This window comes from Priapulus caudatus, unplaced genomic scaffold (genome assembly GCF_000485595.1).
Source record: "Priapulus caudatus unplaced genomic scaffold, Priapulus_caudatus-5.0.1 Scaffold1753, whole genome shotgun sequence".
Lineage (NCBI taxonomy): Eukaryota > Metazoa > Priapulida > Priapulimorpha > Priapulimorphida > Priapulidae > Priapulus > Priapulus caudatus.
In genome coordinates, this window is record NW_014578814.1 from 25,559 (window position 1) to 37,870 (window position 12,312).

The window sequence follows — 12,312 nt, forward strand, 5'->3', positions numbered from 1 at the left end:
GCTTCACTCACCTCATCACTGGCAATACTACACCATCATGCGCCGGCGTTCTCACTCACGCCCATCACTCGCTATACTAACCATCTACGGCGGGACCCGCTCACTCACCCGATCACTGTCTATACTACATATCAGCGCCGGCTCGCTCACCACCCATCATGCTATACTACCACTCAGCGCGGCCGCCGCTCACTCACGCCCATCACTGCTATACTACATCAGCCGCGGGCGGCGCTCACTCACCACTGAGCTCGCATATTCGAAGCAGATGCGGAAGCAAGGAGTGATTGATTTCGCACGATGGATTCGTTAGTTTAGACTGTATCCTAAGCTGGACAGCATCAACGTTCCGCAGACCTGTAGAAACATCACACGACACCAGGTGAGACGTCAGTTGTTAGTAACCCATCACAATGATAGAAACACCGCTCCACAAATCAGTAAATCGCAGAATAATCTACATTATTTTCGGGCGCGCTGAATCCATATTCTATCGACAGGATCCAATCCGATGGATGCACAATCGGGATGCATTGAAATGATTACCGACTAAACACAACTGTAATCTTTAATATACCAGTTGTTAATGATCTTAAGATATAATAAATAATAATTCGCTCCAAAGTAAATTCACGTAAAAGTGTTCGCATCGTGGAGGGTGAATGGTAGCGACTGTGTAGCAGAGTTCACTCACATGCCTAGGATTTATTTAAGATCGACCTCGTCAGAGCTGGGGTCTGCCTGGCCCGACGATAATCGGCGCACATGATGTCACGCGTCGCTCACCGTTCTCTATCGCTGCCGCGGCGCTCTCCGAACCTGGCCTCTGTCATCACAACACACAGTTGTGAGCAAGGGCTCGAAGTTTAACGCGCCCGACGCAATTGCGCGTTGCCCTAGCAATCGCCGTACTGCCTGAAAAATCCAACCCGACGACGCATGTCGTGCCTTGCCCAATTTCGTGTTAATGCCGTTCGTGCCTCTGCCTCTGGCTAGACTGGTTTCGAGCGCACTGTTTCGCATCGGAGAGCGGTGAGTGGTGTGAGCGGCCGCGCTGATGGTAGTATAGCAGTGATGGGGTGAGTGAGCGGCCGCGCTGATGGTAGTATAGCAGTGATGGGGTGAGTGAGCGGCCGCGCTGATGGTAGTATAGCAGTGATGGGTGAGTGGGTAAATGTGAGAGACTACGGGGAACAACGCTAGTAATGTGTGCGGTAATCGCTGCGGTGATAGGATTACGATCATTGCTAGGATCAGCCACCACCAACAGTTAACATTCGTTAAAGCATATCAATTAAAAAAAATTTAATTGAAGAATGTAAAATTGAAATCAAAATCATTAAAAAATTAAAAAATAAGTAATACATAATACATAATAATTAAGTTATCGTCGTCGTTGTCGTCGTCGTCGTCGTCGTTGGCATCATGATTATCATTAAGTAATTACATTTTTATATTAACATGAATCAGAGCTCCTGCGTAAGTCGGCTGAGCAGACGCTAGTGGACATGGTTCAGCTTCTATTCTCACGACTGCCTCAGTTCAAGGAGATGGACAACAAGTTCCAACATATCCGTAAGGTGAGTGGCGCCACACTGTGGCCGAATCTTCTGAGCGCGCGAATGCTGATCCTTCCGTAATGTTAATAGTGTTTCATGCTACAGCATCATGACATTGCCATAGGATCATAGTGTCACAAATTGTGATAGGGTGATAGTGTAAATAAATAAGTGATAAACCGCAGTGTCACAGTGTCACAGTGATGGTGAGAATGTGTCACAGGTCATGGTGAAATACGATTTATTGTTTTTTTTGCTCTTTTCTTTTACGGGAGAATGTTGTCACAGTGTCACAGTGATGGTGAGAATGTGTCACAGTGTCACAGTGATGGTGAGAATGTGTCACAGTGTCATGGTGATGGTGAGAATGTGTCACAGTGTCACAGTGATGGTGAGAATGTGTCACAGTGTCATGGGATGTGAGAATGTGTCACAGTGTCATGGTGATGGTGAGAATGTGTCACAGTGTCATGGTGATGGTGAGAATGTGTCACAGTGTCATGGTGATGGTGAGAATGTGTCACGCAGTGTCACGGTGATGGTGAGAATGTGTCACAGTGTCATGGTGATGGTGAAATGTGTCACAGTGTCATGGTGATGGTGAGATGTGTCACAGTGGTTCTGGATGGTGGAGAATGGTGTCACAGTGGTTCATGTGATGGTGAGGAAATGGTGTCACAGTGTTCGAGTGATAGGTGAGAATGTGTCCACAGTGTCATGACCGCGGTGGAGCGTGTTTACGTTTACTGACCCACCGCTCCCTCCCTCATGTTACAGCTGAAGATGAGAGCAGGACACCTAGACAACACTCGGGGTGGGAAGGCGAGGAAGAAGTCGCACGCCCTAGCACCCCCGTAGATTCTCCACCTGCCCCAGCCCCCTCGCTCACACCCCCGCCTCCAGCTGCACCTCCATCAACACCGTCGGCACGGCGATGCAGGACGACGCGCCGCGCACCCTCGCCACCGGCGCAGCGCAGGCGGGGGTCACGCCCGCGGACTATGTCGACACCCGTCTCTCCGATGCAATGCAGCAGGACGAGGGCGCCGGCATCAGCACGGACGTCGGCGCTGACACGACGCAGGGAGATGGCGCCACTGCATCTGTTGTCACAAAGCAGGGAAACGATGTTGTGACGCATGCGAACGCGGCGCATGTAGATGGCGCCGCTGTATCCACAGACGCGACACAGGTAGATAGTGTCACCGCGTCAGGTGTCGTGGTCGTCACCGACACCTCGGCAGACGTGACGCGCGGTGACGAGGAGGAGGGGACGGGTGGCGAGGACGGTCATCACCAGGGGGCGCCGATGCCAGCAGAAAGCCCGGCAAAGGCGACGACAAGCGAACAGGTTACGTCGGAGGACCAGCAGGGGGCGCTGGACGCCGGGCAAAATGAAGAATCGGTTGCGGCCAGTTTCCCAACACCCCCTATCTCTAACCCGGCATCGCCAGCGCCACCTAGCACCCTGGAACTGCAAGAGAAACACGTTGTTGACGTCGGGAACATCAACGTGACTCTGTCGACTACGCCGATGACCCCTGGTGGCCAATTAGTAGACATGGCTCACCTGACTCTTGACTCGGAACCTTACTCCTTGGATTCGTCCGAGTTGGAAAATGCAAAAACAAGCGAGCAGGCATGCGCTGCGCAGATTGCCAAACTTCCCCAAGATGTGGCGCTGCACTCTGACGGGCTGAGCGAGGACGTGCGATTGGACAAGGCGTCGGACGTCGAACACATCAGCATCTGTTCTGAGAAGTCGGACGAGCAGTCGCTAGAGGGCGCTGAGGGGGAGTACGTGACGTCGCGCGGCGTGCGATTCACGCAGCATCACGCGAAGGATACGACGGGGAAGCTGCTTCCTCACGGACTGCCCTGCGTCCGAGAGCTCGCTCGCTTCCTCGCTTCTCTCATCAACCAACACGACAAGTGAGCATCCTCGCATGTTATCGTCGCTACTAATAGTGACTGTTAGAGAGCAGTGTTATTGTTAGTGTTATCAGTCTCATATAAACGGTCATAATTCACATAAATTTACATGTATTATTGTTAGAGATTTTAAGTCCATATAAATGATTACAGTATCATTGTGAGAGGCAGAAGGCGGTGTTAGTGGTCAGACATGTAATCCTGCCTAACTCGGGCTGTTATTAGTAGGTACAATGATAGTGTAAACTTAATTAACACGATCGCTGCTGCTATATATTCTGACCATGAAGGAAACAGTTGCTGCTGCTTAAACTGCACTGCTATTGCAGTGGTCGGATTACCGTTTACTGCTATTGCAGTGGTCGGATTACCGTTTACTGCTATTGCATGGTCGGATTAAACGTTTACTGAAGGCTAATTTGCAGTGGTGCGGATTACCGTTTACATCGGCTAGTGCAGGTGGTCGGATTACTGGTTTATGCTATTGCAGTGGTCCGGATGACCGTTTACCCTAGTGGCAGTGGTCGGATTAACGGCGTTTACTGCTGATTCGCAGTGGTCGGATTACCGTTTACCGTGCTATTGCAGTGGTCGTATTAGGTCCGTTTACTGTCTTATTGCATGGTCGATTACCGTTTACTGGCTAGTGCAGTGGTCGGGATTAAGCTGTTCTACTGGGCTATTGCAGTGCGTCGATTACCGTGTTACTGCTATTGGGCAGTGGTCGGATTAGCTGTGATATCTGCTAGTGCAGTGGTCGGCATTACTGTTTTACTGCATTGCAGTGGTCCGGAGTACTACTTTAGCTGCCTATTGCAGTGTCGGAGTACTGTGGTACTGCTAGTGCAGTGGTCGGCATTACGCGTTACCTGCTATTGCAGTGGTCTCGATTACTGTTAACTGCTATTCGCAGTGGTCCGGATTACCGTTAGCTATTGCAGTGGTCGGATTACCGTTTAATGGCTATTGCCAGTGTCCGATTACCGTTTACTGCTATTGCAGTGGTCGATTACTGTTTCACTGCTATTGGCAGTGGTCGGATTACCGTTACTGCTATGGCAGTGGTCGATTACCGTTTACTGGGCTATTGCAGTGGTGCGGATTACCGTTTACTCGCTATTGGCAGTGGTCGGATTACCGTTTCTGCTATTGCCCCATCTACCCGTTACTGCTAGTGCAGTGGTCGGAATTACTACTGTTTTACTGCTCATTGGCAGTGTCCGATTACCGTATTACGCTAATTGCAGTGGTCGGATTAAGCTAGCTGTACTGCTAGTGGCAGTGGGTCGGGATACTGTTACTGCTATTGCAGTGCGGTCGGCATTACTGTTTACCTGCTATTGCACGTGGCCGGATTACTGTGATACTGCATAAAGTGGGCCAGTGTACGGATTACCGTTTATGCTGGCTATTGCAGTGCGGTATTAACTGTTAGCTGCATTGCAGTGGTCGGATTACTGGTACTGCTAGGCAGTGGTGGGATTACCGTTTACTGCTACTGCATGTTGTCGGATTATGCCGTTACTGCTATTGCATGGTCGGATTACCGTTTACTATGCTATTGCAGGGTCGGATTACCGTTTACTGCTATTGGCAGTGGTCGGAATTACCGTTTACTGCTATTGCAGTGGTCGGATTACCGTTTACTGCTACTTTTTGCCGGTTCAGCCGTCTGTCAACATCTCATTGTTCCGTAGCACACACTGACGTGATGATGCACATGGGCCTCAGTCTGCTGACCGTTGCCTTGGAAACGGGAGCCGACCACATGGGCCACTTCAACTCGCTGCTCGGCTTGGTGAAGGATGAGATGTGCAAGCACCTGTTCATAGTGAGTGTGACAGATCTGTGTCTCGTGTATGTCTGCCGTGAATATATGGTTGACGTCGCGCTCGGTGTGAGTGATGGTGGCATTGGAGCCCTCGTTGCACATTTACCTGTGATGTGCTATCTGTCACTGGGGTCAATTGTCCAAAACAAGATTAGTCCTAACATCTGTCTTAAAATCAGTCTTGACATCTTGACACTGACTTATTCTGATATAAACCAAACTTCTGTATGTTGCATATGAGAAACTTGTCATTTCACCATGTTTCTGTCAACGGTCTACGAGAAAGAGTTAACGTTTAGACTGATGTTGAGACTAATTTTGCTTCTGACAACGGTCTACGAGAAAGAGTTAACGTTTAGACTGATGTTGAGACTAATTTTGTTTTGCGACGAACGTCTATCGAGAAAGAGTTTAACGTTTAGACTGATCTGTTGAGACTAATTTTGTTTCTGACAATGGTCTACCGGAAAGAAGTTAGTTTAGAACGAATAGTTTGAGACTAATTTGTTCTGACAACGGTCTACGAGAAGAGTTTACTTTTATACTGATGTTGAGACTAATTTTGTTTCTAGATGCAGTTGCTGACGTCATTTCTCGTTGCAGTTGTTTCAGTCGGAGAGACTGACGCTGTTCTCTGCAGCTCTGAGGGTTGCTTCCTGCTGTTCGAATCGCTCAGAACCCATCTAAAGTTCCAGCTGGAGGTACAAACACCGTAATTACAATAACGGATTGTATCACATTCGTACACTTTTTTTGCGAATGATTTATTTATCTCTTGGTCGCTAAACCCATCAGTAGGTAAACGCATAAATGTACTTCTGTTTCACACGTTTAGTTACAGGTGTATCAGATGATATAACTTCCTGTACTCCTGTTTCACAGACGTTCATTGCATCTGTACCTGATGATTTGTGAGCTTCTGGAAGCTAATCTAGCCTAACTTTCCGTTCTCCTGTGTAGATGTACCTGACGAAGCTGATGGACATCATAGTGTCGGAGAATCCGCGCATCCCCTACGAGCAGAAGGAGATTGCGTTGGACCACCTGGTCGCGCTGTGGCGGATCCCGGGCCTCGTCACAGAGCTTTACCCTGAAACTACGACTGCGACCTCTACTGCTCTAACCTGTTCGAAGACATCACCAAACTCCTGTCCAAGGTGCGTTCTCCACGTGTATTGTGTTATAGCTACGATGCAGACCCTTGGGTCTGTGGCGCGGTTCTAGGTGCCGTTGTCTGAACAATTTAAGCGTTAACGTTAGTCGTAACACAAACTTCGCAGACCATTGAAAACATTTTTTTTAAGACTTAAACCGTAACAGTGCACGATGATGTTGAAGTGTGAAGTATGTGCAGCACATTAAACAGTAATAACTATTAATAGTGCAGCGCACGTATAGCTAGCCTACGTACGATGTTTCTGACGCTGCTTCTGACGATGTTCTGACGTTTCCCTTCTCTCTCCCCTTGCAGAACTGCTACCCCGTGTCCGGTCTCTACACGACTCACGTTCTCTCTCCCCTTGCAGAACTGCTTCCCAGTGTCCGGTCTCTACACGACTCACGTTCTCTCGCTGGACGCCCTGCTAGCAGTGATTGACAGCATCGAGTCTCACTGTGTTAACCGCATGCTGCTCAGCAGCAGCAAGGCTCCCCCGGCAACGACGACGACGATGACAGACGACGCGGCAACGACGACGACGACGACAATGACGGACGACGCGGGGGATGACGTCGGGGACGCTGCTGCCGCCGTGTCGTCATCGCACCGTGAAGGTAAGCCCTGGTGATCCACCGTCGCTGATACATCGCCTGACCTACCTCCCCAATCTGTTCTCCACGTATATATACATATACACACACATATATAATAATAATAATAATATTTATTGATTTATATTGCGCACGTTACATGCAGATATGTTCACGTGCGCATTACAAAGGCTGATTATAAAACAGCGGACTGCAACACTGTAAAATATAGATACTTAAATTACGACAATCCTATAACAATTCCTGATTATAAATAGCGATATGCTATAATGATATATATATAATACTATATATGTATATATTATATATATGAATATATACCCTCGAATAAACAGGTCAACACTTGCCTTTCCCTAAAAAAGGTGTAATTAAAGCCCTATTATATATAGTTTTTTTGGCAAACTATGAAAATAAAGTTAGTTTATTTTGTGTATCCCCGGTCAACATGCTGGCCGTGTCATTTAGTTCACCGCAGACAAAACAATAAACAAATATTTCTTGAAGGTTCGTCAGACATGTCAGGAGCTGACTCCGATGGTGGCGCCACCGCGCAGTGTCAGGTCGTCGCCGCCGCAGGCCTGCAGCCGAGCGACAGATGGGAGGATGGACAGAGCGGCGGGCGGAGGAAGGCGTGGCCGCAGAGTGGCAGCGTGAAGCAGAACAGGATGAAGATATCGACTAACATCCCGACAGAGGAAGACCTCATCGCGATGAAGAAGAAGAAGAAGGTGAGCAGCGCACGCGCAGAGGTTGCCGCGGTAACGCAAACTAGGAGATTACACAGTGCGCTAGGTTGCATTCCACAGCCAAACAGCCAAAATGTATCACATAGATCAGCAAAATATTCATATAGTAGTGAAGATAATGTTCATAATAAAATAAAACAGTAATAATTAAAATAATAATAATAACAATAGCAATAATAGTAAATAATTACCACCACTACCATCACAATCACCATTGCCACCACCAAGCGCTACTAACCAAGACCAGAGTCACCATGTTCACTAACACTTATGCTTACTGACACCAACGCTCCCTCGTGTTGACAGTTGCTGCAGCAGGGCACTGAGCTGTTCAACCACAAGCCGAGTAAAGGAATCCAGCACCTGCAGGAGAAGGGTCTCCTCTCCGACCCACACGAGCCGGGGGAGGTCGTCTCCTTCCTCAGGGAGAACCCGCATCTCGACAAGAAGATGATAGGAGAGTACATCAGCAACCGCAAGAACCTGAAGATACTGGAGGCCTTCGTAAAGTACGTGTGCATGCGTGCATACGTGTTCCTGCGTGCGTGCTTGTGTGTGCGTGTGTGTGCGTGTGTGCGTGTGCACACGTGTATGATGCGTGAAAGATACATAGTTTAGTGTATGACATGTGCATACTGTGCACATCCACGAACTATATATCAGAGATATATACATACATACATACATATATATACATATATCTGTACAAGCTGACAATCACTGTGTTGTCTGCTACAAGGTCGTGAATGTTGCAGGTCGTTTAACTTTGACCAGCTGCGTGTGGACGAGGCATTGAGACAGTACCTTGAGACATTCCGATTGCCTGGTGAGGCCCCGGTCATCTCTCTACTACTGGAACATTTCGCTGAACACTGGCACGTAAGTCCTGCCCTAACGCTCCATGCTCGTATGTGTGCATACTGTTACATTCTTGGGATCATTGGCCTAACCCTATCCTTATCTCTAGCCCTAATCCTAACCCTAACCCTGCACCTATCTCTATCCATAACCCTAACCCTAACTAAGAATCAAAGGTTTGATATACTTTTAAAAACAGTGACTGTTATTGCATGTTATGGTGCAGTCTGACATGCTGAACACCTAAAAGCTACCGAAGCGCTATCTGCTAGCACAATTATCACGTAGTTCACGCTCGTGTAGCAGTAATGTGTTTAGCAGTGTTAGTTGACTTTATTCGCTGCTTTTCTCCTGCAGAAGACGAACGGAGAGCCGTTTGCTAACAGTGACGCGGCGTTCACTCTCGCCTATGCTGTCATCATGCTCAACGTCGACCAGCACAACTACAACGTGAAGAAGAACACGATCCCCATGACGCTAGACGTGAGTAATAGTCTCTTTATGTGCGTGCGTGTGTGTGTGTGCGTGCGTTCGTGCGTGCACACTAGACAGCCTGGCATCTCTTTCCCCTCTGTGTGTGCGTGCGTGTGTGCGTGCGTGTGTGCGTGCGTGTGTGCGTGCATGCCTGCTAATATAAAACAAACCGCTTGTCCCTATGATGCTCCTACGCTGAGATAATGAGCGATGAAAATCTGGTATTTTTGCCAAAAACCGACTCGAGATCACTGTTTACTGTGACTGTCTCTCGCTTTGTGATAACTTCGGGAAACCTCGCGTGTTTCCGTCAATGATTGACAAATGGAATGAATGACGTCTGTTATTGATTGCCATAGTGATGACCCCCACCTGTGCACACCTCACACTGGATGTATAGTAATCTCTGTAGTACTGACGTGAGTCGGCGCTACCATGGCGCTACACAGTGGCGACCGGAAGCAATACACTGGCCACAAAGCGAGAGAGGGTCGCAGTAAACAGTGGTCTCGAGTCGGTTTTCGGCGAAAATACCAGATTTTCAAGCACTCATTATCCCAGCATAGGAGCATCGTAGGGACAAGCAGTTTGTTTTATATTAGCAAGGTAGGACAGCTGATCAATAATACCGCAAAGAATCGTCAAAATAAAACGGGCAAAGTTTCTTAATTCGACTAATACTGCAACATGGTTTCAGCATTTCACCATTGTATGCTCTTCTTCTTTATACGCTTTTGATATATATATATATTTTGATATATATATATATATATGTTTATATCTGGCTTTTCTAGCAATACAGGAGAAACGTGTCAAAGGTCAACGGAGGTCAGGATTTCGATCAGGATATGCTAGAAGAGATCTACAATGCCACCAAGTCTGAGGAGATCGTCATGCCTGCTGAACAGATGGGACTCGTGCGTGAAAACTACCTGTGGAAGGTGAGAGATAATTACCTGTAAAATGTAACAGAGAATCAGTAATCTAAGACAGATCACCTGTGCAAGGTGCGAGAGAATCAGTGAGAGATCAAGAGATCAAGCTGAGAGCATTATCAGTGTAAAGGCAAAGACGAGTGACTACTCGCACAGTGTGACTGCTGTACATGCATGCTTCCTCTGATCCGCGAGAGTTAACGTCGTCCCGTCTGCACAGGTGTTGCTGAGGCGCGGCGTCACCGGCGGCTGCTTCATCCACACTCCCAGCGGTCAGTTTGACCACGACCTGTTCGTGCTCGCGTGGGGACCCACCGTCGCTGCTCTCTCCTTCGTCTTCGACAAGAGTACAGACGAGATGCTTATCGCCAAGGCGATACAGGCGTTCAGGTGAGGATGCTGCGCAGTAGAGACGGTGGGTGATGGGAGGGATTCGCTGGATATATGTTGACCTTGTACTGTAAGGTCTGTTTCTGTGGGAAGAGTAAAGCAGGGGAGGGGGGCTTGTGTATGCATGAAGTGTATAGATCGTAAGTCTCACGTCGCGTGTCACGTCGCTTAGCGAAATCAGTGGCAACGTTTGTTTTGGAAGGAACCTGAGTTCATTGAGGGAAATATTAGGGTTGTTTGGCGATTATCTGGGGAGGTTGAGAGTATTATTGAGTTTTGAGTTGTCAGTTGTTTATTTGAGATTAACTTGTCGAGTGAGTATTTGCTGTGTAGTTGACGTCGGTTCATCACGTTATTGCAGGAAATGTGCGACGGTGTCAGCTTACTACAGCGTCAGCGATGTGTTTGACAACCTCGTCATCTCGCTGTGTAAATTCACCACCCTGCTCAGTGCTCACGAGGTAGGTCATACACATATGGTAGGTACAATAACGCAGGGTCAGGGTTAGAGTTAGAGATATGGCTAGGGTTAGTGTGAGAGTTGAAGTTAGGTTAGCGATAGTGGGTCAGGGTCATAAGGTTTAGGTTAGTGTGTGACCATGCTGTTACCTGTCTGCTGCACTCAGGCACCAAGTTAGTGTGTGACCATGTTGTTACCTGTCTGCTGTACTCAGGCACCAAGTTAGTGTGTGACCATGTTGTTACCTGTCTGCTGTACTCAGGCACCGGAGCAAATCCCAGTCTCATTTGGTGGTAACATGAAGGCCCAGCTGTCAGCAAAGACTGTGTTTGCGCTCACGCATCGCCATGGCGACATCCTGCGTGAGGGATGGAAGAACATCGTGGACTGCCTGCTACAGCTCTACAAGGCCAAGCTGCTGCCGCAGATACTGGTGGAGGTGAGTGTAGCACCCAAATGATAGTATTAGTGACTGTGTACTAGGATGGTACATCAAATATTGTGATTTGTTTCACAACCTTTCCCCCCCACAAAAAATTGCCAAGGCGTATCAGCGCAATCCCTGATGTAGGCCAAGCAGAGATTTTTGCCTCAGGCATGAGAATTTTCCACGGATTCGCAGATTTCCGGGTTTTGGTTTTCTTTTTAGTCATTCTTGAGATTGATGCAAAAAAAACTAATAAAAAGTTTAGGGTGGGAAGGTGTACTTTTTTGTCAAAATGGACGCAATTTTTAATTTCAACTTCATAAAAAGTCAGGAAAATTATGTCAAATTTTACACAGAAGTAACGGAACTCCAGATAAATATCGCGGTGTATCTATGTAATGTAAATTAAGGCATGCTTTAAGTTAACCGCCACATAAAACATTGAACTTTTCATAGAAAATGACAAGACTGAATTGTTAGTCACGAAATTGGTCTTTTACTAAGAACAGAATGTACTTACGATTTTCCCCAGAATTCAAGGAAATGGCCTATCTGCCCTTCCAAATTTCAAAAATTTCCTGGAGGGGGCCACGCCCCCAGACCCTCCCAACAGGACAGTGTGCTATTCATCTCTTCTCTCTCCCTGCAGGTGGAAGACTTCTGTGACGTTACCGGACGCATCTGTCTCATCCGGGAGGAGACTCAGAACAATCCGCGAGCCGAGTCCGGCATCTTCTCCTCATTCTATAACTATCTCACGCTGGCTCAGGAGTCTCCCACACAGAAAGTGCGTACAATCGTCTACTTCATTATATATTATACATATACTACCTCATTAGTTATATCAGGAGTAGATAATAGGGAGGAGTGTGACATCAATAAACAAGGGAAATTCGTCATTTACTAGCCTTATAATACCTACGATTTACT

At 47.6% G+C, this 12,312-nt stretch overlaps 1 protein-coding gene across 1 annotated transcript in view; it reads left to right on the forward strand.

The window, feature by feature from the left end:
* The window catches only part of LOC106817519 (Golgi-specific brefeldin A-resistance guanine nucleotide exchange factor 1-like), a 40,652-nt gene that overhangs the window by 11,240 nt on the left and 17,100 nt on the right, over positions 1-12,312 (forward strand). Inside the window, 19 exon segments of the mRNA XM_014822188.1 lie at positions 1,468-1,580; positions 1,878-1,978; positions 2,147-2,254; positions 2,418-3,493; positions 5,189-5,322; positions 5,926-5,968; positions 5,971-6,023; positions 6,283-6,414; positions 6,417-6,479; positions 6,849-7,095; positions 7,597-7,820; positions 8,145-8,347; positions 8,594-8,717; positions 9,054-9,179; positions 9,965-10,111; positions 10,326-10,495; positions 10,857-10,956; positions 11,218-11,394; positions 12,032-12,169. Of these exon segments, the coding sequence (XP_014677674.1) occupies positions 1,468-1,580; positions 1,878-1,978; positions 2,147-2,254; positions 2,418-3,493; positions 5,189-5,322; positions 5,926-5,968; positions 5,971-6,023; positions 6,283-6,414; positions 6,417-6,479; positions 6,849-7,095; positions 7,597-7,820; positions 8,145-8,347; positions 8,594-8,717; positions 9,054-9,179; positions 9,965-10,111; positions 10,326-10,495; positions 10,857-10,956; positions 11,218-11,394; positions 12,032-12,169 (3,479 nt within the window).